We start from the raw sequence: 27756 nt of genomic DNA, 5'->3' as shown, positions 1-27756 counted from the left end.
AAGGTCGAAGTTGAAGTCAAGAGCTCGTAAGTGCGAGAGAGAGAGAGAGAGAGCAAAGAGCAGGAGCAGGACGACAGGAGAATGGAGAGGGTAGAGCGAGAGGGGAGTCATTATTATAATCTTGTTTCGCTTTTGTTTAGTTCATAGGCTTCGTGTATATAGTATAAAAGTATTTTTTTATATATTATTCGCTTAGTCGTAATATGTTATATATTTTGGTTTTTGGGTTTCTTCTCATAAATGTATGTGTTTTAATTTACTTTGGTTTTTGCATTTGCTTTTTATTTTAGAAGAGCGCGCTAATTTGTTTTTCCTTTGGTTTTTTTTTTATTGTGGGAACGTTGGAGGAGAAAAGTATTCAGTTATATGCTATACATATGTATTTGGGATGCGGTAATTTGTTAAAAACGTCTCATTTACTTTAAAAATAATAGTAAGAGCTTGTTTGCTGTAATCCTTTATTGGCTGTAATTATTGTTTATAATATTTGTATTATTCGTATTCTTGGTTTTTCATTGAATCGAAATGCATAAACGTCTTGTAAATTGTTGTGTCTGTGTTTGAAACGCTTAACTTTAGATCGGTTTATATTGTATATGGATATATATATATATATATGTAAATATATATAAATGTAAATCATCTGTAACCATTAACTGCTTGATGACGTAGCTGCTGCTGCGCATGGGCACGCGCGCAAAGGCAAAAAACACGCAAGGAAGAAGCGGGAGCGGATGGTGGAAAGTGGCAAGAAAACGAAGCGATCAGGTCCACTGTGCTTGGGGTGCCCGAACTGCTTGTCGACTGCTTGCCAAGCATGCTTTCCATCCCTCTCGCTCCCCAAAAGCATGCTGCGTCTGTGTGTTTGTGTATTAATGGGTGCATATCAACTTAATTCAAATTTGTCATCGACTTTTACTGCACTTCTGATTGCTGCTGCACTTTTCCATTTCACTTTTTCTGTTTTTTGTCTTGGTTTTTCGATTAGCTGCCGCTCGCTCTTTATCTCCTTCTCTTTTCGTCTCATACTTAGTTTATACGCACGCCTTTTTTGGCCAATACAAATTTATCGATAACCAATTATTGCCCAATAATCATAGTAACTTTTTCAATTGCACATTAGTAAGTCACAAAAGCTATTACTGACTAAAACCTTTGCAAATTGAGAACCAATCGTTGTCATCCACAGAAGTGGAGCAGCGATACATTTTTATTTCCAAAAAAAATCCCGTGCGTATAATCTTAGTACCAACTTCGACCCTTAACTATTTCAAATATATATATATATATATGTATATATATGTGTATATACGTTCTCTTAGGCGTATGTATGTATATTTGTTTATAAAGTACTTCAAATTGCTATAAGTTTGCATTTTGTATTACATTTTCTTTTAACTTTAAATTGGGTTTGTTTGTTGTCTTGTCGAATTTGAAAAATTGTTTTTGTTTTTTTTTTTTGTGTTTTTGCATGCTGCACAATTCTTTGCTTTTTTGGTTTCAACATATTTCTTTTGTTAATGGTTGTAAACGTTATTTGGTTTAATCATCTTGTTGTTGTATAATTTAAACTTAATAGTTAATTCACATAGTTCGGTTTTGGTTTTTTGTTGTTGTTAATGATTTTTCCTTACTTCTTATTGTAGAATATAATTATTTTTGTTTAAGAAAACGTTTTGCCTTGCCCTGTTTGGCAGTAGGCGGTTTTTTGTTTATTTAATTTTTCATTTTATTAAATTCATTTAATTAAATTACTTAACGCTTATAGAAAAATGTGTAGTAAACAATAATGAAGAAGAAACAACAATTTAGTTTATAAATATATATTTATGTATTTATATTATGTGTTTTGCTGATTGTGTGTGTATATATATATATAAATAGTTTACAATAAATACAAATTATAAAAAAGATAACAAGAAATATAAAAAATTTAAGATATAACAAAATTCCCTTTGCACACGTTAATTACATCTTCTTTTTCAGTTAGGCTTCTGTTCTGCTCTGTTCATATCCCCCTTTGATTTCTCCTCTTCATCATATTATTCTTCTCTTTGACTTTAAAAAGTAACAAAAATTCCATTAAGTATAAAAAGGATTTGCACACGACGACGACGAGGCAGGCGCAAATGCGGTTGGGGAACGGGGAGGCAAGGGGAAAGAACGGGTTCAGCCTATCGACGCTCCTTGAGATTCGATTATTTCGATCATTTCGATTATTTCGATTGGTGGCAGGCTGGAGGTGGGTGGTGGGGTGGCACAGCACTGGCGCCTGCATCGCTGCGGCCCATGCAAATGTATTAATTATATATTCAGCTAATGACTACGACAAAGATGGCACGTATATAAAGACCACATACACAATCACCAGATGAGAGAGTGTGAGGCGACAATGGCGACGATAAACGATTACCGATAAGCGATCGGCGAGGCACGATCAACTTTGAGTTGGATCATTGCCCCGCTTGTTGGTTGGTGTATGTGTATGGTGTGTGGTGTATGGTGTGTTGATGTTGTGTGTGCGAGAGAGAAAGAGTCGGATAGTTAGATAGATAGAGAGAGATTCAGTCGTTTTTGTTCTTGTATTAAAATATTGTAGTAAAATATTGTTGCTGCTGTTGTTGTTGTTGTTGTAGGAAGTTGTTTCATTCTTTCATTTCTTTTTTTTTTTTGGTTTTTTTTAAGAAGAAGTCGCCGCAGACGCCACACAACGAAAATAGTAGAATTTCCTTTAGCTTTAGTTTCAGTTTAGATGCTAGGTTTAGTTATCTTTTGCTTTTGTCACTTCGTTTGGTTTGACTTTACAGAGATGAGAGAGTTGGTTTTCGATTCGTTTTACAATTTTTTAGCAAATAATTTAAATTACCTATTATGCTTTTAATAATTTTTGTTCTTGTTTCTTTTAAATGGGGGAATGCGCGCAACTTGCAACTTGCAACTTCATCTGTCTACTTCTTCTTATCAACTGCTCGCCGAAAGCCCGACGCGCATGCGCGCTTTTAACCATTGTTGCTTAGCTTTTACATTTGCTCTTTTGATATAACGTTGCACAAAATTTTGATATATATATGTATATATATATATATATATATATATAATTCTATAATCTTTCAACTTTATAATTAGTTTCCATTTTAGGGGTTTTTCGCATGGTTACTTTCAATTGTTTGCTTTTAATACCAATAAGTACTCGTTAACGCTTGCTGTGTTGTTGTTGTTTTTGTTGTTGTTGTGGTGTCTCTGCTTCTGATCCTTACTATCCTTGATCAATTTCGACTTCCGTATATGATCTTTCACTTAGCTGTGTTGTATGTCTGTATGCCCAGTTTATATCTCCTTTGAGCCGAACTTGAGACTATTCTTCCGTTCCGAACTGCTTGCTGACTCCCTCCACCGTTCGCTACTAACTGACTTTGCTGCTCCTCATCCTCCGCTCCTCCGATCCCATGGATCCATAGATCCACAGAAGACCCAACGATCCATCGATCCGACTGACTAACTTGACTTGTTATTTAGCTGTAGCTGTGGCTGCAGCTGTTGCTAACTGACTTAGAATTATCCATTGATTGAATTCGCATTTGCATTTGCCGCTGCTGCTGCCGCGGCTGACAGTGATTTCTGGCCCTCCTCCGCCGGCGAGGGCGTGGCATCCCGCCGCGGCGGCATCCGTTCGTTGACGGCATCCAGGCCCTTGGCCTCCGCGAACGAGGTAATCTTGTGGTTGGGCGAGAAGCCCTGCATGGCGTTCTTGAGCGACTGCTTGCCGCCGGAGAGGGCGCCGAGGGGCAGGGCGCCCGTGGGCGTCAGGCCCTTCAGCTGCAGCACCGACTCGGACTCCTCGCGCAGCACGGAGAAGACGCGCGCCATCTTGCCGATGGCACGGATCTTGTTGCGGATCACCTCCTTGCGCAGCGCCGCCTCGTCGTCCGAGAGCGGCTCCTCGCTCTCCTCGGTCATGAGCTCGTCGTCGGAGCAGATGTTCAGCACGTTCACCAGCATCTCGGTGACCTTCTCCCCCACGAAAGGCAGCGACCAGGTGAACACGTCCATGAAGTTGGGCAGCCAGTAGGGGTGCGGCGAGCAGTTGAACTGCCGGATGTTCATCACGTTGTTCTCGTACTTCAGCACCGCCGCCTTGTTGTTGTACACATCGAGATAGTTGGGCGCCGAGAAAATGGTGATAAGCGAGGGGAAGCCGGTGGTCTGGCTCTTGCGGTACATGCGGTAGCCGGCGTCCTGCGCCTCGTGCGCCCGGATGATCGACAGCAGGTTGTTGTTCTGCAGGAAGTCGCAGCAGGCGGCGTAGCTGTAGAAGTACGAGCAGCCGCGCACGGAGTTGTGCGTGTAGAAGTCCGAGTTCTTCTCGTTGCCGAAGTCCTCCAGCGGGTCCGACCACAGCAGGTCGCACATGGGGCCGAAGGCGGGCGGCTCCTTGAAGCGGTCGAGCCGCCGTATGTCCTCCAGCTCGTGTATCTCGGGCGACAGGCCGCCGTGCACGCACAGGAACTGCTGGTTCATGAGCGCCGCCAGCGGCAGGCAGTCGAATGCGTCCATGCAGGCGTCGTACACGCGCTCCGAGTACTTGATCTTGCACTCCTGCTTGAAGGTGAAGTACTCGGTCAAATGCCGGCACTCGTGGTTGCCGCGCAGCAGGAACAGCGTCTGCGGATAGGTGATCTTCAGCGACCACAAATACAGGACGCACTCGATGCTGAAGTAGCCCCGATCGACGTAGTCGCCCAGGAACAGATACTTGGTGGTCGCCGGCGAGCCGCCGATCTCAAATAGCTTCATCAGGTCGTAGAACTGGCCGTGGATATCACCGCACACCGTCACCGGCGCCTCAATGTCGATCATCGTCTTTTCCGTGCGCAGCAGCGTGGCGCCCTCCTGGATGATGCGCAGGGCGGCGCTCTCCTCGATCCTGCCCTCCAGGATAAAGTGCTGCTTGAGGACATCGTGCTGCGGCTTTCCGGTCCGCGCGTCGAACACATCCGCGCAGGTGAGTTTGCGGCTCGGCGGAAATGCCACGCTGTCGATCACACGCTCCTTTGTCGATATTGTGCTGCGCTTAGTGGGACTCGTTGGTCCGCTCGAGGTTCCGCCCTGCCCCTGCTGTTGTGTGCCCGCCGCCGAGGATCCACCGGTTCCCGATCCCACCGATCCCGATCCCGATCCACCTGCTGTCCCCGTCGTCGCCGAGGCATTCTTGTTGTCGTGTGTGTTGTTGACATTGGCCTTTTGATTCTGCTGCTGCTGCTGCTGCTGGGCTGCGGACTGCGACTGGCTGCTGCTGCTGTTGCTCTGCGCCGCCGGCGAAGACATGTTTGCCCGATCCTCCGACTGCCCCGCCTGCGTCCTCGACTGCTGACTCCGGAGATTCGTTTCTGGCTGGCTTCCCACCTGATCACGTGTCACTGCCCCAGACGCGCCAGCTTCTGCTCCACCACCACCTGGTGTTGCTCCTTGCCTTTGCTTTTGTCCTGTTCCTGGGATTCCCCGCACTGGCTGTTATTCCTCGCGCTCTGCAATGGAAAATGGTAGAGCCGCATTAGCATTGGTATTTATATTCATGTTAGCGCACAGTACACGGCTGGTATAAATAATAAATGTTCAGTGTACCTAGAGCCCCATTCCGACCACCATACATATCCTCTCCTTTATTCGTGGGCATATGAATCAAATACCTTTACGGTGCGGTTTGTATGGGTACCTAAAAGCTCACCACATAATGCGACTATTACACAAGTAAGTTTGCCCTTTAAAAATATACATATATATTTCCTTTGAATATAATAATATGGAAAAATAGGTACTAGATTACTATTTCATCCTTTTATTTTATAAATAATTTAAAAAACATTTTATTTAGTCTCAAAAATATATAAAAAAAAAAATGATTTGTATACATATAAATTGTAAACCCTTTCTTTTAAAGGAAGCCCTCCTAAAACCAAACAAAAATGTATTTATGATATCATAAAGTGTTATTAGCTTGACCGCAACTGTTGCATTCACAATTGGCAGTTGTGTGGGTGGCCTTTTACAGTTAAACAATTGCCCACAATTGCATCAGTTTATTAGCCAGAAATAGGGGAACGAAAAATCATTTCATGCCGACTGCAATAGTAAATCACATACCGAATTAAAATCAAAAACTATATTATTTTTACAGTTTTCTCGCATAAACAGAATCTGCCAAAATCAAATTTAATAGACTATTTATAGTTTAACAACATTACAGTTTCCTACAGTTACAGTGATGACGGAAATCGCACAAAACCAGGGTTTTAAATTAAATTTAAATTTAAAATTAAATTAAATTTTGAAGAATAACCCATGGGACAGAAACCACATAAAGGGAGTCCGGGTAGTATTTAAATTTAGCTGGGAAAGCACATCATTTAATTTAATGAAACTTCAATCAAAAACATCATTAATAATTTTTAAGATTTGTTAAGAAAGCCTTAAAAGCTTCTTTACGATTGCAAAATATACTTTATTTAAATCTTTAATATCAAAACCATTAACAAAATAGAAAGCTGCATAAAAAGTTTCAGGCTATAACTTATTTTATATTTAAAAGCATTTAGTTTATAATTCTTCTGCTGTCAACTGCATTATCACTTATAATCAGTGTTTTTTTTTTAATATTTGGTCAACAAAGAACTAGTGACAAAAGCCACACGACCGGTTTCAAGTTACAGTTAATTTGTGCTCTGATTGGCAGCACTAGCTTCACACATTTCGACGTTTTTGGCATCGTTTCAGGTTTTTTGATTAATTGCAGTGTTTCGTAATAAAGCAAACACAACACACAATTTTTGTTGGGGCTTGTTGCTGGCTGTCATTCCTTGCACAAATGCAAATATGTGCAGATGAATTAGAAAAATATTCAACACCGTCTGAATAAATATAGCGCTAACAATCACCGCAACGCGGTTGCACAAACAGACAGCAACTGACTGGCATACAAACACTGGTAACTGGTAACTGCTACCAGTCTGCAAGTGACGTATTGACTGACAACTGCAGAACAGCAATGGCAACAGCAGTTATAACTAAAAGAATAGGGCCAAAAACACGTGCGTCCTGCCGAGTGCCGTTTGAAAACATCACACATCCGCCCCGTGGTTCGGGTTAAAGTCAGCTGCCTATTCCAAATTAAACAGGCGATGGAATGACGCAGAAATTAAACTGCTCACTGCTTTTAATTCAATGGAAATTTAGTTGATTGTATAGCAAAGGAACAAAGTCGAATAAAGACAATTGATCCAAACTCTAGTACTGACTTTTTAGAAAGTCAAGTCTTCCCAAACAATCGATTTTTATGCGTGTATGCTTTAAAACAATGAAGCTATGTTGATTTATGGATCAATTTTCCTATGGCAGCTATATGGTATATTCGCCCGATTTTCATAAAAATAAATCCATAATGTTATAAAACAACAAAGTTAAGATTGACTTCCTTTAACGTAAGTTAGATAACTGTTTTACAGTGTATTTGAAAATCAATTACTTTCTAACATTGTAATTTAACGACTTAAGTTCATTGCGAAAAAGACATTAAAATCTCTCGTTTATTTGATGACAATTACAACCGAAAACTGACTACAAACTTTGTGGTTTATAGGTTTTAGGTGATTACTTTGTTTTGTTCGACATAGTCATTCGAGTTGAAAATTTTAGACTTTAAAATCTACTGTTTAATGCAAATATATCAACCGGGAATCGGAAACTTGGGCACTTCAATGCAAATTGGTATCAAAACGAAGTATTTTTATGCAAATCCATATGATTTTGATGTACACACACACAAAATTTAATGAGTTGAGTGTGTGCTGATTTTTATACCCTTGCAGAGGGTATTATAATTTTGGTCAAAAGTGTGCAACGCAGTGAAGGAGACATCTCCGACCCTATAAAGTATATATATTCTTGATCAGGATCACCTCCTGAGTTGATATAGCCATGTCCGTCTGTCCGTCTGTCCGTCTGTCTGTCCGTCTGTCTGTCCGTCTGTCTGTCCGTCTGTCTGTTTCTACGCAAACTAGTCTCTCAGTTTTAAAGCTATCGAATTGAAACTTTGCACACACCCTTCTTTCCTTTGCACGCAGTATATAAGTCGGAACGGCCGGGATCGGCCGACTATATCCTATAGCTGCCATATAACTGATTGATCGGAAATGCCATAACTCTGCTGTTTGTTAAGTTAGGAAGTTGGGACTCTCTATGGGTATTATATTTGGCCAATCAATCCGACGTACCAAATTTCATAAGGATCGGCCGACTATATCCTATAGCTGCTATATAACTGATTGATCGGAAATGCCATAACTTTGGTGTTTGTAAAGTTAGGAAGTTGGGATTTTCTATGGGTTTTATATTTGGCTAATCAATCCGACCTACCAAATTTCATAAGGATCGGCCGACTATATCCTATAGCTGCCATATAACTGATTGATCGAAAATGCCATAACTTTGGTGTTTGTAAAGTTAGGAAGTTGGGATTTTCTATGGGTTTTATATTTGGCTAATCAATCCGACCTACCAAATTTCATAAGGATCGGCCGACTATATCCTATAGCTGCCATATAACTGATTGATCGAAAATGCCATAACTTTGGTGTTTGTAAAGTTAGGAAGTTGGGATTTTCTATGGGTTTTATATTTGGCTAATCAATCCGACCTACCAAATTTCATAAGGATCGGCCGACTATATCCTATAGCTGCCATATAACTGAACAATTGGAAATGCCATAACTTTGGTGTTTTTAAAGGTAGGAAGTTGGGATTTTTTATGAGTATTAAGAATGCATCATATGAATAATTTTGGAGAATATAATTTACAGAGTATTCTGCAAGGGTATATCAACTTCGGCTCCGCCCGAAGTTAGCTTTCCTTTCTTGTTAATTATTAAACAAGTTTGCAAAGTGGAGAGAACAACATTTTATCACTGTCTACATAGCTAATTTCATGCATATATTCCATTTGTTTGCTTATTGTTGCGTTTTTATTGCTTTGCGCATATTTTTGCGTTTACACGATCGCATCAACACACCCACAGCAACGGGCTAAATGTTCGACATTCCTAGCTGAACGTGTCCCCCCTCTTACACTCAGCAAAAAAATGGGGGGCCCCCCAAAAGAAAAGCCAAGTCGCGAGAAGACACAACGCCAGACACCAGCAATTGTAGCGGGGCTAATGAAATAAAAAATTTGTTTACTTTAACAGAGTCTGTGCTACTTTTGCACCGACATCACGCATGTACTGAACGCTCTAAACAGTGAGCACCAGATTATGCGGAGAATTCAAAAAGAAATTGTGAATAAATGAAAATGAAAGTTCTAACTAAAACTGATCTTAAAAGTAATATGAAACTCAAGTTTCTCTACCATAAAAAAGGAAATATGACGCAACATTTGTGGCAAAATTTGTCAAAAATGTGAGTTTCTAAGTTAGCCACAGACACCTGTTGCGATCTGTTACACATCTATTTATAAAGAAATATGTATATACATATTTACATACAATGTGTGCTTTTGCATGGTAATTAAAAGGCAATTATGCAAACGATGCTCTTTATGTGAGCTATTTTCGGCACGGTCAAAGGTAACGAAGTCTATACATACAAATGCATATAATTTATTTTTTAAATTGTCGGATCAAAAATTTAAAACAAAGCTTTAAGTTAATCCAAAAATAGTATTTTTAGAATAATATCCATGTAATTCAATAGCATGAAATTGTATTGGAACATGCGGAGCAACTATTGTTTATATAACACATTTATATTAATCAATGAATAATGAATGCATTGGGCAGCATTTTGACTTCTTAATGCGTTTTGAAAGACCATATATTTTAGTTGACTACGCCAATTCATGGCTAAACAACATTTGTGCAACAACAAAATTTTAGCAAATAGCTTCCAATCAATTAATTTAGAAACCACTTAAACAACAGTGTCCTGTTCCTTTTAATACCTTAATTAATGGCCCATAAAATGTTACGGATTTTATTAAATTAATTCAGGCTGTCGGATGAACAATGAGTGCATTGCACACCCGTATTAGGAGGGCTCGTCCCCAAAGTGCAATTTATGTGTGGCGTTGTACACACAATAATGTGCATAAATGGGCATGTCTTCATTTTGTATGAAGCTCGGCTCACATGACGGTGTAATTATATCAACACTCGTTATTGGAATCTCCCGAGTGCAATAAAGTGCAACATCGAGTGAACGTGCGCCCAAATCCTAATTTGATTGTGAGATAATTTATTCAGGCCAACGAGTCCACTTTGATCCCAAAAAGTCAGTTGGTCAATATATTTCGAAACATCTCTTACGCATTGAGATTTTATTTAAATAACTTCATTTCTAAAACTTTGTGTAATCAAAAGGTTAAAGGACATCACACAATATATTGGACAAGTGATCTGTGATAATCAAAGGGCAAACCATGATAAAAGGGCATTTCGAACTAGAGTAGCATAAGGTTGCAGATTTAAGGTCCCAAAAGCAAAGGTTTTGGAATTATCCTGCAGGATAGGTGATTTCCGTGTTTATTTGGCCAACAAATCGATAATTCCTTTAGTTATAGAGTATCTTTAAACTTGTGTAAGCTATCGAACAGCATGTCAATAAAAACAAAAGCGAAAAGAAACCGAAAACTGAAAACCAGCAAACGGCTTCAAATAAGCGCACAGACATACAGCGAGGCATTAATAATTTAGGTGGGCGAAGGTCCGTAATGCAGTAATTCCGTAATGCCGATTTGCCGTAATGGTTGGAAGGGCGACGGCATGTCGGTGGTTTTGGGTGTGGGTGTGGGTGTGTGGTGGGCTGGTTTGGTCTGGTTGTGCGGTGGTTGCTAATCGAGCATTTGACGCATCAAATTGAACGCGAGCATTTTATTTAAATGGATATGCATTGACAGTTGCAATAAATTTGCGCCATAGTTATTAACCTCAATTTTAATGCAAATAAAACAGTTTGACCGCGTAATGAACACACATACAAACACAGACAAAAAAACAATGCAGAACAGTTTGTTTTGTTTTTTCATTCAATCGCCTTGTCAATTGTAATTTGTGCTAATGTTTTTGCTCAATTTATTGCAATAAATATATTGGCACGCGTTTATATAGATTCATTAGGTGTCGTAAAAGTGTAAACTTGTGGCATTCAGCAATTGCATATTTATAAACAATTTATTGGCTCAGTTATAAATACATAAGTTATCAAAGGAATTTGCTTGAATTTTCGTTGAATATACACAAGTGAAACTGCTAATTCGGTGAATTTTAATATAATTGGCTAACTTGGTTATGGCTAATTTGTAAAACTGTATTTGATTAAAGTTACCACTGGCATTCAATTTCCAATTACCATTTGGTTATCGGTTAATCGATTGAACTTGAAATTCGTTGATAACACAATTGGCACAATTTCTCACTGTCATCGCTTACTTTGCTTATCAGTCGATTTACATAAGTCCTTGGCCTACCAGACTACCAGACTGAGTGCACATAATATATACTTAATCGATCAGACTTTAATGCGTCTACTCCATGCGAAGCGAAATGAACTACAGCGGAAAATAACAACACCGACTGGTAAAAACAATTTGTTCAACCCATTAACTTGGCATTTAATAGGCCACTTGGCCTCAGTTATCGACGCTTTGTACAGGTGTCAGTCGTATGGAAACAAACGTTTTCTTTCTACCTTTTTTATTTTTGTTTTTTTGTTTTGCCTTTCTACTCTTGAATTCAACGAGGTATGGTATTCCAACATTCGACTATTATTTCCCAGGGTTTTGATTAAAAAACTGAAAAATAGTACAGTTTTTTTCCGGATTTTGAGCAAAGAAAAATTTTTTATAAGGGGTAGCATCATGATTTTCTACATTCAATAACTATTTCCCAGGGTTTTGATTAAAAAATCGAAAAATTGAGCTGATTTTTCCGGATTTTGACCAAAATATTTTTCCTCATGAAAAATATTTTTGATGAAATTTTTTTTCTGTGAAATGGTATATGACATTCTAACGTTTGAACATTATTTTTTAGGATTTTGATTAAAAAACCGAAAAATCGATCTGACTTTTTCCTGACTTTGGCTAACATTTTTTTTCATAAGGTGTAGCACATTTCGTTTTATTCCTTTTCTATTTATTTTTCATTTTAGACGGCTGCTAGGCGGTGTTTGCGGTTCAAATTCTGGCAGCCATTGTGTTCGGTCGGTGGTTTATATCATGCGATAAACATGTGTGCCAGGTCTGGCCAACCGAAAAACCCACCCACCCATCCGCCCACCAGCAGACACACATTTACATTACGAATAATCGTAATATTTCGACTGAATCCATAAATTCAGTGTACTGTATTTTCGATGTTTATCCAACAAGTAAATACATGCATGCTTGCACCTTTAGCATTCGATTGTTTGTAACACAATTTGCAAAAATATAAAATGTGCATGTTTTTCGTTTAGGGTTGCCACCGTCACAAATACAGCAGCCATATCTTGCGGTCGGTCCATTCGGCCAACTCGACAACACGGGCACAACGTAATTAAAAAACAAGATGTGTAAATATTTATTGTTAAATGCAGGGAAACAAATCAACCGATCCAAGCCAGCAGAACAACAAAGACGCGTTTAATTAAAGCGACCAAAGTGCTGTATTTGCTTAAAACTATTTGCGAAATGTGGCAAAACTAATTAAAAAGTGTGTCGAATGCCAATGGCAAAAACAATGGTCGAGACACTGAACCGAACGATACCGAATCGAAACAAAACGAACTTAAGAGGGGCAAGCAAAAAGCAGCTGTTTGCTTCCATGTCTCTGTGTTTGCTTTGCGGTGTCTGGTAAAAAGAAGTGGAATACCAACAGAGGAAATGCCTCCAACAACAACAACTCTTGTTTGCATTTATGAACAACGGAGCGTTATTGAAAACAAAGTGACATGGCAATAATATTTGGGTTCGATTTGAATTACAGGTGGGGTACGTACTAGGTTTCGTGCGTGGACTCTAGTCATGCCATCGCAGGGAGATTTATATTTATTTGTATGTTTTATATTTAATGTTCAAGACATAGTGTTTGAATCATAATATGAAAATGAATATGTTATTTAAATATGGTGTATAAAACTGGTTACTCATTTCAAAGAAGCGATACCCAGAACAGTCATGCATTACTATATTTATATTTAAAGCGATATCACAAACAATGTCTAAGATCAGAATTTCGAAATTTTTTCGAAATAACCTATTTTATCAAAAGGGATTTTAGATTGTAAATGATAAACTGTAGTTACCATCTGAGTTAGTTTCATACATATGTAAATGTCAAGATATATCAAGATCTTAGACTATTTAAGAGTATGAATAGAGTAGATGTAAAACTCGGGAACTACGTCCGAAGGACAAAAGTTGGATGTTAAAGCAGCCAGTGTAAAACTGTTATTTTATCCCCGCTTCTGTTCTTGGCTTACTTTACATTTGCATAATTCCGCTTTCATGCGCATAAAATGGCTTAGCAATTGTTCTTATTCATTTTTATAAGCAAACATTTACGGTTTTTTTTTTTTTTTTTTTTTTTTACCCATATTATCCCATCTATTGTCTGTGGGTGGCATTGTTTTCCACTGGCACAGCGCAAACACATGGAGGAAAAACGTTTATAAATGGTAAATTATTCAGCTAAACTGGCGGCTTTTGTCGCCTGGCTGAAAAAACCGCGCCAGAGCGTTAGAAGGCTTATTTAAATGATTTCCCTACACTGCATTGTGGTCTAAAATACACCGGGAAACGTACGTTTCAAAGTTCTCGAATTTAGGGGCCTTTAGCCTGTTGAACCAAGAAGTTGCCCTACATATATACATGTGTTCATCCCATTTGTGGGGTGGTCGCGTGCCTTGTTCGCTTCTATTTGGGTTTTCCCTTTGCCTCAGTTGTTGTTCTTGCCAATTAATTATAATAATTAAGTTAGAAATGCGTTGCGACTAAGCAACAGTAACAGCGGCAACAACAATTATGCCATCAATAAAGCTGGCTAGAAACCAGGGTGAGATAGTACTCATAGTATATAGTATATATATATATGTATAAAAAACCAGCGACAAAAGGGAAAATGGAAATGTTTGGTTTCTACACGCAAACGCATTTTACGGCCGAAGCCAATTTGCCGGGCAATCCTTTGACGTTGCTTTATGGATGGGATGGTGTGGTGGCATACGGTTAGAAATGTTTGCACATAAAACCGCAAACGGAAAACGCTCACATGAGCACACATAAATATTCATGCAATTGTTTTTCACGTTACGCAGTCGTCGACAATGATCATGTTGGATGATGATGAAGTCACGTTGTTGCCAAAAGGAAAAGTACGAGGAAAAAAGTCTGAAACAAATAACCCAAAAACAAACAGCGCGCGCAAGACCCCCCTAAACCCCACTCCCCCCTCTCGCCACATGCACATGTCACCCACGAAAGCCGCACCACCCAACCACCCTACCACCCATCCACCCACCTGAAACACCCGAAAACACACTCGGATACACACCGACACACTCGACAGACAGCGCGACGAGAAAAATTTGTATTTTCACATAAACAAAATGGAAAAAAGCGAAACACATACGAGCGTTAAAAACATATTTGTTCGAAATTTGAAGCTGAATTTTTTTTTTTTTATGAATTTGCTTCGTCTTGTTCTATTGCCCGCATATATAGTACGTTGGTCGCACGCCATTTGGCCAATTTTTAACGTTAGGGCGCAAACAGAGTGTACAGTTACCAGGGCAGAAAAAAAAAACGCAAACATACACAAGCGAAAAACAATGGACACACGCACGGAAGAGACCATCGTGGAAATCGGTTGTTTGACATACATCATGGTTTGTCTATTCCAAAAAACCCTTTATTGGTAAATACAGCAGTGTGACAAGAAGTGTGCTTAGATTTTAGATCCAGATCCAGGAGGTAATGACAGGACAATAAGTGTTTACCTTACTTTATGATAGATTGGTGGGTCTGCATTGAATAAAATTAAACAAGAACAGTTAAGTACAGTTGGTATATTCCCATTATTACGGTAGATATTGCCTATAGAACCTACGTAATCCATTTGTTTTTATACTCCAAAAATTGCATTTTTTGCAACATAAACTAAATGAAATAAAATAAATGATATATTTAAACAACAACTACTCACATCAAAATTAGTATGAAACAAAGTCTTTTCCCTCAGAACATTCCCACATACATACATACGTACATAGGTAGATACATATTCTCTAACATCAATAATTTCGGGATTTGCGGGTGCGGAAGGTGTCGTGACCCAAATTTGATATCCACTTGTACCGCGTGGGGTTCGTTAAGGCATGTGGAAAAATCAACTCGTAATTTTCATGAATTTAATATACCATCGTTTCACTCTACAAGTACCGGGTATACAAATTATAAATGCCAATTTAGAACTTATAATATCAGAATATTTTCAGAGGCAGAGGCATGTGACACATATTTCAGGCATTATAGAACTTACTTATTGCATACAGTCACTGTATTTAGCTTTTTAATATACACAATATATGTACGTATATATTTCTCAAGTAAATGTTTAACTTAATTTATCGTTTCTAAAGAGTGCACAAAAAATAGAGAAACACCAAATCAACGCCTCGCACTTTTTTGGTGTCCGTTTGATTGACAGCCCTCGGACCCCCTCCCCCCGCACCCTCGACTTCCCCCCCACCATCGAATATAGAGCATCGAGAACGGACTACCAGACTACCCAACGCCCCCATTCATCTTATTCCCGCCCCTGTGCGGCTGCCTGCTCCAATAACTCAAGTACTTTTTTCACTTTGAGCGATTTCTCATATCCTATGTCTATATGTGTGTGTATATTGTTTGTTTGGTGCATGAAAATTGTCGCACAGCGAGATTATTTTTGGCAAATTGTATTCTACTAGCTGTGTGCTGCTCTGTTACTGCTCGACCTAATTTTAGTGAGCGCTTCGCAGTCGCACTCGCACTTGCTTCGTTTTATTTTCATTTTCATGTGTTTTCCACCTCACATATTTGGGTTTGCGTTTGCGTTTGCCTTCCAACCGGCAATTAGCATTAGTCCACTGCTAGCTGACTGGCTGCTCAACTGGGGGGCAGGTGTGCTCAGGTTCAGGCGAAGGTGTGCGAAAGTGGCCAGCTAAAATGCGCATGCAATTGTTTATAAATAAATCCCTCCTATTAAGCTGTCTCTTTTAATATCCACTGCATGCCTTGAGTAGTGCATTCAATCTGCCTGCATTTACTGGTGTTTACCCATGAATACAACAACATCTACTGCAACAACAACTGTTTTCTTTATACTAATGTCCACATATAACCAAGCAATTTATTGGCTAATACAAAAGCCTCATGCATATGATATTTCCGATTATCGAAATAGTTCACAAACAAGAAAATACGTAGTTTGGCCCTTCTATTTGGACTACTGTCCCTATCTACTTTGAATGGACCTTAAAACATATAAAGCCTTTTATTTATTGTAACCTAAATAGTTTATGTTAAATAACCACATGCAAATGAAACTGGCTCACTAATCTTGTTAAATGTGCTGCTATCGGCTACAATACGGACCGCCATTAAACATATAGCTGTGCTTAAAATAACACGAGGAATCTGGGAACAATATTATTTCGATTTGGAACACAGCAAATGCGGCTTGACTTGGGGCAAACAGCTGATGTTCGTATCGTGACCACATTTAAGCAATCTAAGCCAATACATACACATACTCAGGCAGGGAGCGCAAATCTTGTAAAATGCTTCGCATAGGTGTCAACGACAGCAACCAATTACCTATAAGCTATTTGAAAGCATTAACTTTAACGAGTAACCGTAAAATGCAACATCACGTATACGCACGCACACGCGCACGCACGTTGGAAAACTAAAGGTGGCAGCAGGCTTAGAGAGAAAGAGACGACGAAAAGGACATGTCATTGACAAAGACGAGGAAGGAGAATAAACGGCCAAGGCAACGTCATCATTACCATTATCCTTCGTCGCACAGTGGCGGTCATAAAAACTGCAACAGCTTAGCCAAATTTTTGTCTTTCACTGTTTTTTCTTCGTCATTTTTTGGTTGTGCAAATTTATGCAAAGCAGCAAGGAAAACAAAAACAAAGCCAGCTAACAAAACCTAAGCAACCGCCTTTGTTGCTGGCTAACGGCATTGTTTGCATGCTGAGTGCACTCACACAACCAAAGTGAAGGGAGGCCAAAAGGAAAAGTAGCTCCGCCACTCGATGGCCAAGAGCTGAGCACAAAATCAAGCGGCATGACCAAAACATATACAACAAAAATATAGAAAAAACTTGGTGTAATGCCAACGACGTTTAAATACGCTTACGGATTTTTGAAAAAGTATTGGTCAATAAAACCCAATGCTGGATTGTTGGATTATTTCTATGCCGGATAACAAAATAACGTGATTATATATCACGATCACAATCAATTTGACGATTTTTGACCAGATTTTGTATCATTTAATATTTTTTTATCAAATTTTGGGTCTACGCATTACTCATACGCACAGTTGACTTTGCTCAAATAATTTATTTGAACTGTTTTATTAGTATTTTTTATGAAATAGTTTAATTTTCGAATACATTAATTGCACACCAAAGTCTATTAAACGGTGATAGTTGGATTCTTTTAACAAGATTTATTAATTAATCTCAAAATAAAAAGTTATATATTGAACGGGACCAAATAATATCTTAATTCTGCGCTACAAACATCTGACCAACTATACAAAACTCTTCGTAGAAAGAATATACATAGAAATGAGAAAAACAACAACACACTTGAAAGTTTCCGCCATACAGCATAAAATACTTTGGCCAACAACTTTGCGAAATGCTGCCAACAAAAAAGGTTAAGTAGCACAAACGCAAAACTTACACAGAATGCGCCAACACTACCAGAAAAAACAACAACATAAACAAGAAGCAACTTTTTACTTTCGAGCCCACAATAATCGACGTCCAAATCGAATTCTCTTAGTAATCTTCTCTAATATTTTTGTTTGTACTTCGGTGGAATACAATAAAAATGTTTAATCTCCATTTCAGTTCGAGTGTGCAACCAAATTCAGATATACGGATTTTTGTTAAATTTGAAGGTGCTTATTTTATCACTGCATGCTTTTACTTTATATGTGATTTAAAAACACAATTGGAACTCCTCTAACATCTAATTTGTGAGGTTTATACATACTTATAATTAAAATAACAATTAACGTATGTAAGTTGGACTGGTTAAAATTCCTTTTAGAGAAAAACTCCGATAACTCCAATTCACTTGAAAATTCATTTTGAACATTATTATTTAAGGGTTAATATTGGTATAGTGAATAACATAATCTTTAACCTGGATTCCCTTTGTTCAAAATTCTCGACCCACTCTCTTTCTCACACACACTAACATATACATAGCTCACACACAGTGAGCCCCAGAACGGAATTCCCCAAGCGGTTTTTGTTGTTTCATTCATTCGCGTTGCGGTTTTTATGACCACCAGTGTATGCGTAAAGTAACTGTAACGAAGCTCCGGGAGAGTGCGTTAACCAGAGAAAGAGGGCAAGGGAAAGGGAAGATACCAGGAGCAAGGAGCAGGAGCAGCTGTTTAAAGGGCGAAGCTGAAAGCGAAAGGGCGAAATAAAAGCAAGCAGGGAACAACACACACACATACACTCAGCTGGAGATGAAGGCAGGATGGGCAAAAGTCGCTTTTGAATATTTAATATTTATAACTTGAGCAACGAACCGAGAGATGATTTATATCCCCACCGGAAGCTAATCTCGAGTTGGTCTAACTGGGACGAGTGGGAGAGAGCGAAACAGAGAAAGAGCGAGAGCAAGACAGTGGAGCTTTTGATGGCGCAGCTATAACGCGGTTTGAGGTTATGTGCGGTGGGGTGCCCAGAATATAGCGCTAAAATATGACACACCGTACTGGGTACCCACACCGCAAGAAAAGCATCGATACAATGCGCAGGTCAAAAAAATATTTACATTTTTTGTTTATATATTATTGATATGTGAATAATGATAATTCAAGATTAATTCTACGCTTATTTGTGTAAAATGACATGATATATTCAAATACCAACGCGGTCTAGTGGATTGTAAGATTTTGTACAAATTTTAATAATGTGGTATTTAATTAAGATGTTCGAAAATGTAGTTTCGACAATAAATTAATATGTAGATTCCTTAAATATCATTTTTTCTTTCTGTGCAGTTCCTGTATCTGTATCTGTATTTTTGGCTGTGTGTATACGTAGTTTAAAGCATGTTGCACCAAAAATCCAAATAAGTATGCTTTATCGATTCCCCAGCACAGCACAGCTACACACACACACACATATATATAGAACGCTGAAATCCAATAAGACCGGAGAAGCGCGCGGATTTGGTTGGGATTCAGCTTAATTTCGTTGCCGTTGTTGCGCTGGCTTGAGGGTTACGCTTACGGGTCCTCTCCTGTAGCTTCCTCCTTTCGAAGGAGGCCTCCGCCCGCAAAAAGTCAACCCTGACCGCTGTTGAGGCGCATGCACGAACCGAGAGATACGATACAGGCACATCCAAAAGCGCCACAAGCACATACACAGTGGCAGGCAGCGGCAAGGCAAAGGACCCACCAACACCAATACCAACAACAACACACACGCACGCCCAGGATAACAGACGTACGCAGTCACTCAGTTAGTCGGTCATTATGACGACAACGACGTGGATGCCTCCCTCTGTTCCTGGCTTATCCCCCGTTACTGTTGCTTTTGCTGTCTGCGTGTCCTGCGTCCTGTGTGCTGTGTTTTGAGTCCTGTTGCTGACACACGAGCAACAGAACAGAGCGGAACAGCAGTAGGAAAACAGCAGCGGGTAAAACAGATACAACGGCACGCCAATAAAAATGAACACAATGCAACGTTGTCATGAAAGAAAAACACCAAAGAGCTTAAACAAAACGAGATGGAAAGATGGAAATTTGTTTACCCTCCCCGCCTTAATAAAAAGTAATTAGTTGTTTAATTTCTATTGGTTATATCCCCTTGAACTCATATTTTTACAATTAAATTCAAAATCACAATCGGAGCCCATCTTAAAATTGGTTTCAATAAGTAAAATTGTATGCTAAACAGTGGTTATCGTGCGCCCAATTATTTTCCTTTTAGGTTTAGTTTTGTAGGTACCTTCACCACCCCTGACTTTCTTCGGCGCCTATCCTTTTTTTGGACTCGAAACGTCAACTGCAGCAAAAGAGGATGTAAAAGTTAAAGTCTTATTATTTTAACGCAACCCCATTTAAAGGGTTTCGAGTTTTAATTAGAAAATTATTTGCTTTTTGCTGAGTTTTGAAATGGAAAATATATATATATTTTTGGATTTTATCTTGACCAACGTGAATTTCCTTTTAAGTTTACGTACATTCCCCTAATCCTCCTCTGACTTTTATTGGCGCATAGCCATTTCTTGGACCCGAAACGTCAACTGCAGCAGAAAAGGATGCGAAGGCAAAGCAGGCAATTCAAGAAAAATCGGGAAAACATGCCAAGTACAATGGGTCAACGGGGAAGGGGGCATAAAAAAGATGCTGATGTCATTGACAAAAGAAAAGAGGAAGAGGTTTCGAGAATCAGGTGGCCGCATATGAGTTAATACGAATGAAACTTACACTGAGCTTTGCCCATTTGCATCTCCTCCCCCACTTTGCACAGTGCACAGAAAAAAATATGTCACGATGAAAACTATATTTTGTATGCTAGGATTAAACGCATAACAACTCAACAAATTTAACATTTTATTAGCTCAAGAAATAAATTATTTGACATTAAAATATTAAGCTAAAATACTTAAGACTACCGATTTGTCATTTCATATATATTAAACTATAAATCATTAAATTGATCATAATGAGGAGTGTTAAATTGAAGTCCAACAGAAAACCCTGTCGGTCTCGCAGAATCTGTACACTTTTAAGTATAAATTTGCACTCAGATCTTATAGGAACACTTTTTTTCTGTTCAATTTAAATCTTTTACATGATGTCCTTCAATTTATACAGAATATTCATTTTTCTTACTGTGTAAAAAGCTTTTCTTTTAATGAGGAAGTGCAGGTCCACGCATACCGTTAAATATTTATGGAAATTTTATAGAGGTGCGCTTCAAAACTTTTGAAATACTAAAGCCCAAAAACTTAGTGAAATCAAGTCTCAATGTTTGAGCTTATCACGCCCACAGTGCGGTGACGCTTGGGTGAAAGAGAGAAAAAAGAAATGGGAAGGTGGTGTGGGTGTGGGTAAGAGAGGGTGTGTGCGCTATATGCACATGTATCTGTGTGAGCTTAGGCTTTTGCTTTAGCTCAGGCGATTTGTTGCGTGCTCTGTCGCTGGCTCTGCCACTGCCGAAGCCGAAGCCTGCGTCGACGGCAGCAGAGTTGCCGTGTTGCTCGCTACTTTTTGCGAGCTTTTTCCTTTTCCCTGCGCCACTGCTTACAAATACACACACAGCTCAGAGAAAACGTGTATATGAATGTATATGTGTGTAGCACTACACTAAAAGTCAATTGACCCGAAACTGTTGGGGATAACTTTATATGTGTATGCACATACAGATGTGTTCACAATAACAGCACTGCCATCTTCCTTTAACTTTAAAGGATCGTTGTGGATTTATATCTGAGCAAACTTAAACAAAGACTATATAGAAAAGGAAACCTAAATAAATCCCGTCTTGTTTTTCTGAGAAAATTGTAGTCCCGATATGAAAAATTCAACAAAATTTCAAAAGCAATGTTTTACATGAGTGAAAATATGAAGTGCTTTTTATATCGCCGGTTTGATATTAGCTTACCCTTCGTATACGTAATTTGTGTATTTGGCTTATCCTTCGTATACGTAATTTTTTAAACCTATGTATTTATTTGAATATATTTTTCTTAAATAAGATTTATTGTTAATAACGTAATTGATTTATTGTTAATAACGTATTTGATTTATTGTTAATAACGTAATTGATTTATTGTTAATATCGAAATTGTTAACAAAGTTTTTGTTAATTGTATTTAAAATAATAGGGGGAGATTGTAAGCAATGTATGTAAAAACCAAACAACATAATGCCATTGTTTCTATGGGATAACTAGCAAGAAAATGAAATAATATCTGCATTTTAAAAAGTCAACCCATACAAAAAAGTTAATAAACTTTTAGCTGTGATTCCATATAGTCTAATATAATATAGTCGAATAGCACTACTATTATCTTGAACACAACTGTACATTCATATGTGCAGTATTTTCATACTTGTGTATATATGTACGCATGGGCATGCCAACAAAAATTTTGACATTCCATAACAAAAACAAACCCTTCGTTCAACAGTATTGAAAACGAAAAATGGGTTAAATTAATATTTAATACAAATTTCACAAAGCGGTATTCGTTCATGCACTCCAGGTCAACATATCTTTTACCCCTAGTCCATTTTAATAGCGAAACAGCAAAAACATCATCAATGAATTACTATATTATTTTGAATCATTTTTAAATTTTATCAAGAGTGATTTTTAAATTATAGAATTTAAAGGCATGAATGTCTGAAAAATACCTTAAATTTCGTTAATAACGTGAATCAAAACAAATGTTTTCTTTATTCATTTTACTAACGAAATCTGCATAGTGGGGTACTACTAGTATTTGTTTTATCATGTCTTAATTATTTTGAGACTTTTATTCAACAATTGCTCTTAAATTCTGTTTCTATTTATGTTAAAATGCATCTGGGTTAAATTGATTTTGTGTATGCATTCTAAAAATACGTTTTAAAGCTTATTCATAAATGGAATGGATGTCAAATTCAATTTATTTCCTTTTAAATTTCATATGTGTACGTGTGTGGAAACTTCTTGTAGGGTATAAAGATTTTTAATAGTCAATTTTGATTTGGAGATGGTATGTTGAAATACTTTCTGAACTTTGACAAATAAATTTAGAAAATGAAGTTTGGTGCATAAATTAGCTTTATTAAAATACAATTCAATAAAATTTTAAGTACTGACGTTAAATTTTCTTTGGATTTTTATTGGACCGTAGTTTAAATGACAACCTTTTCTTCCGTTCGTAAATTTTTTACTATTGTATATGTAGTGCATCTGATTCGACTTTTTATTTTATACGTTCACGGAAGATTTCCACCCAGTTCTATGGCCTTTTTTTAAGCATTTGGCTGTTGTTTTGTTCTTGTTCCTATTTTTGCGTGGCTAAAACTCGGGCGAAACTCTCTGTACTTCTAATAGTTTCATTTGCTATTATTAGCGCAATTTATGTGTACGAAAAGCCAGAAACACACCGACCATCTTTTGTGTTTGCTCTTCGCATCGCATCGCATCGCAGTGGTCTGCTTTGAAATTCTGTGTTGGCGGGTGCTTTACTATTCAATTTCTATTCTATGTAGTTTGTTATTTATTTTTATTTTATATTCTTTTTCTCGTTTTTCGAATTGTATTGTCTGGCTGTGGCAGTGCCTTTCGGCCATTTGCGTGAGTCATTTCTTATTGCCTCCCACGCAGCCTCTCGATATCGTGTTGGCACTTTAAGCAATTGTCGACCAGCTAATTGTTAGAAAAAATGTCTTTGCTAAGAAATTTACATGCCAACTTCATCCGCGAATTGCATAGCCTAAAGTTTACACCAGCTAAGGTTTATACCTGTAATTAGCGCACACAGTTTGCCGTTAAGCTGTCAAACTGCATATTTGCATAGGTAATCATTCAAATCGCGATGGGAGACGGGAGATTACTCAATAGGGCCGGGTCTAGTGCATTTTAAAATGACACAGCCGGAACTCTAGTTCGAAACAAAGCACTCCGACCAACCACACATTCCACCACCCACTGCTTTGAAAATTACGTTCAAATTACCGTAATGTTTATGCCGCGTTCAGGAATTTAGACAAAAACAGCCCTCACCGACTTTAATAGAAGCACCTGTTCAATTAAAAACAATCGATTGAAAAACACGGGTATGGCATTAATATTCAATGTTCTAAACATTTAAATAGTCATTGGAGATCTAAAGAAATTCTTGAAATATTGCTAGGATACAAACTGTGTTCATGCTATACAAATCTTTAATCTGTGGGTACTTGGCCCCGGCTTTATACTCTAGCCTGTTAATGATTAATTATATTAAAAATTATGTTTAACAAGAAAGGAAAGCTAACTTCGGGCGGAGCCGAAGTTGATATACCCTTGCAGAATACTCTGTAAATTACATTCTCCAAAATTATTCATATGATGCATTCTTAATACTCATAAAAAATCCGAACTTCCTAACTTTAACAACAACAAAGTTATGGCATTTCCAATCGTTCAGTTATATGGCAGCTATAGGATATAGTCGGCCGATCCTTATGAAATTTGATAGGTCGGATTGATTGGCCAAAAATAAAATCCATAGAAAATCCCAACTTCCTAACTTTACAAACACAAAAGTTATGGCATTTCCGATCAATCAGTTATATGGCAGCTATAGGATATAGTCGGCCGATCCTTATGAAATTTGGTAGGTAGGATTGATTGGCCAAAAATAAAATCCATAGAAAATCCCAACTTCCTAACTTAACAAACACCAAAGTTATGGCATTTCCGATCAATCAGTTATATGGCAGCTATAGGATATAGTCGGCCGATCCTTATGAAATTTGGTGGGTCGGATTGATTGGCCAAATATAAAACCCATAGAAAATCCCAACTTTCTAACTTTACAAACACCAAAGTTATGGCATTTCCGATCAATCAGTTATATGGCAGCTATAGGATATAGTCGGCCGATCCTTATGAAATTTGGTAGGTCGGATTGATTGGCCAAATATAAAACCCATAGAAAATCCCAACTTCCTAACTTTACAAACACGGAAGTTATGGCATTTCCGATCAATCAGTTATATGGCAGCTATAGGATATAGTCGGCCGATCCTTATGAAATTTGGTAGGTCGGATTGATTGGCCAAATATAAAACCCATAGAAAATCCCAACTTTCTAACTTTACAAACACCAAAGTTATGGCATTTCCGATCAATCAGTTATATGGCAGCTATAGGATATAGTCGGCCGATCCTTATGAAATTTGGTAGGTCGGATTGATTGGCCAAATATAAAACCCATAGAAAATCCCAACTTCCTAACTTTACAAACACGGAAGTTATGGCATTTCCGATCAATCAGTTATATGGCAGCTATAGGATATAGTCGGCCGATCCCGGCCGTTCCGACTTATATACTGCGTGCAAAGGAAAGAAGGGTGTGTGCAAAGTTTCAATCCGATAGCTTTAAAACTGAGAGACTAGTTTGCGTAGAAACAGACAGACGGACAGACGGACAGACGGACAGACGGACATGGCTATATCAACTCAGGAGGTGATCCTGATCAAGAATATATATACTTTATAGGGTCGGAGATGTCTCCTTCACTGCGTTGCACACTTTTGACCAAAATTATAATACCCTCTGCAAGGGTATAAAAAAATATTAAGTCTGGGGCCATCCGATTGTTTTTGTGTTATTAGGTTTTAGCAGATGTTTTTTTAATGAATTTTTAAAGAATTGATCCTAAAAGCTGCCAGTAAGGGCTTTTCAACATTTTAGAATTTAAGGGCGCATAAACGCACTGTTATTGATTCCTACTCACATATTGGCGACAGTTGTTTGCCCCCACATTATTAGGGGGGTATGGGATGGGAATTTGGAATGGCGGAACGTGAACCGTTTGGAACGTCGATGGCGCAATTATTTGATAATTGCATGGGACTCCACGCAATTAGTAATGAATTGCAGCAGTCCCCGGCACAAGCTCGTCACTTGTCACCTCCTGGCCGCTCCTCGTGGGAACTTAAACAGCTTGAGAGGAGTGGAGGAATATAAAAAGGAATGCAGGAATGCAGCGGCGGTGAAAATGCTTTGGGTTTGGGGGAGGAGCAAAAGTGACGAGATGAGCCAGGGACCTTGGGTCTGAGCTCTCGGAAAGAAAACACGCGCACAGTGGAACCTTGTGGCATGTCCCTGGAGTTGAGAGCTCAGGAGTCGAAGGACAACAAATCGCAAGGAGGCGAAAGAGAGAAGAAGAGAGAGCTGGCAGCAGAGAGCGATGGAGAGAGTGCCAAATTGGACAAACAAATTTCAAAGCGCCGTACAGGAAAAAAAAACGGTTCGATACCAAAACAGGATAACAAATTTACTTAGACATTACCATTCTTAATATCATTTAAGTGTTAATAAAAATATTTTTTTTAATTATTCAAAGCTAGAGGGTAAAGAATGTTATTGGTAAATAAAAGCGCGGGTTCAAATCCTACTCTTGCGCAAAGAAACTTTTTTTTTTTCCAAGACAATATTTTATCATCCAATTTAAAAGGTCCTTATTATATTTTTTACATTTGAAATGAAAATGTGACTGTCTACAATGATGTTAAAATCTTTCAATTTATCACCATAGATCAATTTTTTTCTTTCTGTGTGCGACGTCGACAGCGACTGCGCAGCAGCAGAGCAGGGCAAAAAAACAGAAACACACACACACATATATAAAGAAAATGAAGGAAGAACCGTTATGTGCTGCTGCTACAGCATGAAAATTTTCGTTGCTTTTGCTTTGGAGTCCTGCCGCTTACCCACACACACACACACACACGCAGGCAGGCCGAGGAGAACCGTAATTTACGTGCGGCTCTGCTCTCTCCGAGAAAATCTCTTGTTTGCACACACTCACATACAGGCCAACGAAAGTTTTCTTGTTGAATTTTACTGATATTTCCATTTCAGTTGCCTTTGGCAGCCTTTTACCGTTATGATTTGTTCACTTTTTCTTGCTGGATTTGCACACGAAAAAAAATTAGGGGATGTACGTTCATATACAGCTTCAGCTGAAATTTCATCGCTTCACACACACACCAAAGATGACTAATAAGAGAAAAAAATGTTGCCTATGTACATATTCACACACACACATGTGGTGTGTACCATGTTATTTTACCCGTTGCACTCGCGTTATTTTGGGGCAAAAATCGACAGGAAAATTAATTGAAACGGGCATGGGCGGACATTGACATTGCGTTTGTTTTTCTCCTTTTTCGGCCCGTTTAATGCAATTAATGTATGTATGCACACACGAGAAAAAAAAACATTTCACGTCTTGGCTCGTTCTTATTGGAATATGTACATACAGCTGTATGTATGCATATGTATATTGGTATATGTATATGCGCGCGTGTGGGCATGTGTGCGTGTGTTTGTTGGTGATTTCAAACTGCTCCAAGCCTCCCATTTGCGTCTGTGTGCGTGCGTGTGTTGCACAATTGGAAGGGGGCGGGGCGGACGGGGTGCGGGAGGATGAGAAGTATAAAATGGCACAAAAAAAACAGACTGCTTGCAATTTACCTTAGCTTTTTCGCTTTGCTTTTGCTTGAAATTCTTTTCGTTTTCACTCTCGACGAATTAAGCGTATAGCTTTGTTTTTTTTTTTGTGTTGGCGAAGCGCGTTTGAAATGCACACGAGAGAAAAAGCGCTGCGATATCTGATTTACACGGGAGATTATTAAAAAGTGCACGCGCGCAGCGAAAAATCGCAAACTTTTTTAAGAGATAGCACGTCTATCGATAGCCGACCC

General features: G+C 38.5%; 1 protein-coding gene across 1 annotated transcript; it reads right to left on the bottom strand.

The window, feature by feature from the left end:
- Positions 1–444: 444 nt before the first annotated feature.
- Positions 445–27756, bottom strand: LOC108050572 (serine/threonine-protein phosphatase 2B catalytic subunit 3). The gene is made up of 2 exons (XM_044461359.1): positions 27527–27756; positions 445–5525 (listed from the first exon to the last, which is right to left on the bottom strand). The coding sequence occupies exon 2, from the start codon at positions 5323–5325 to the stop codon at positions 3556–3558; it is 1770 nt and encodes a 589-aa protein (XP_044317294.1). The 5' UTR covers positions 5326–5525; positions 27527–27756; the 3' UTR covers positions 445–3555.

Source organism: Drosophila rhopaloa, unplaced genomic scaffold (assembly GCF_018152115.1).
Source record: "Drosophila rhopaloa isolate 14029-0021.01 unplaced genomic scaffold, ASM1815211v1 contig_3, whole genome shotgun sequence".
NCBI lineage: Eukaryota > Metazoa > Arthropoda > Insecta > Diptera > Drosophilidae > Drosophila > Drosophila rhopaloa.
The sequence above is the reverse complement of the archived record's forward strand: the minus strand, read 5'-3'. Positions and strand labels throughout refer to the sequence as shown.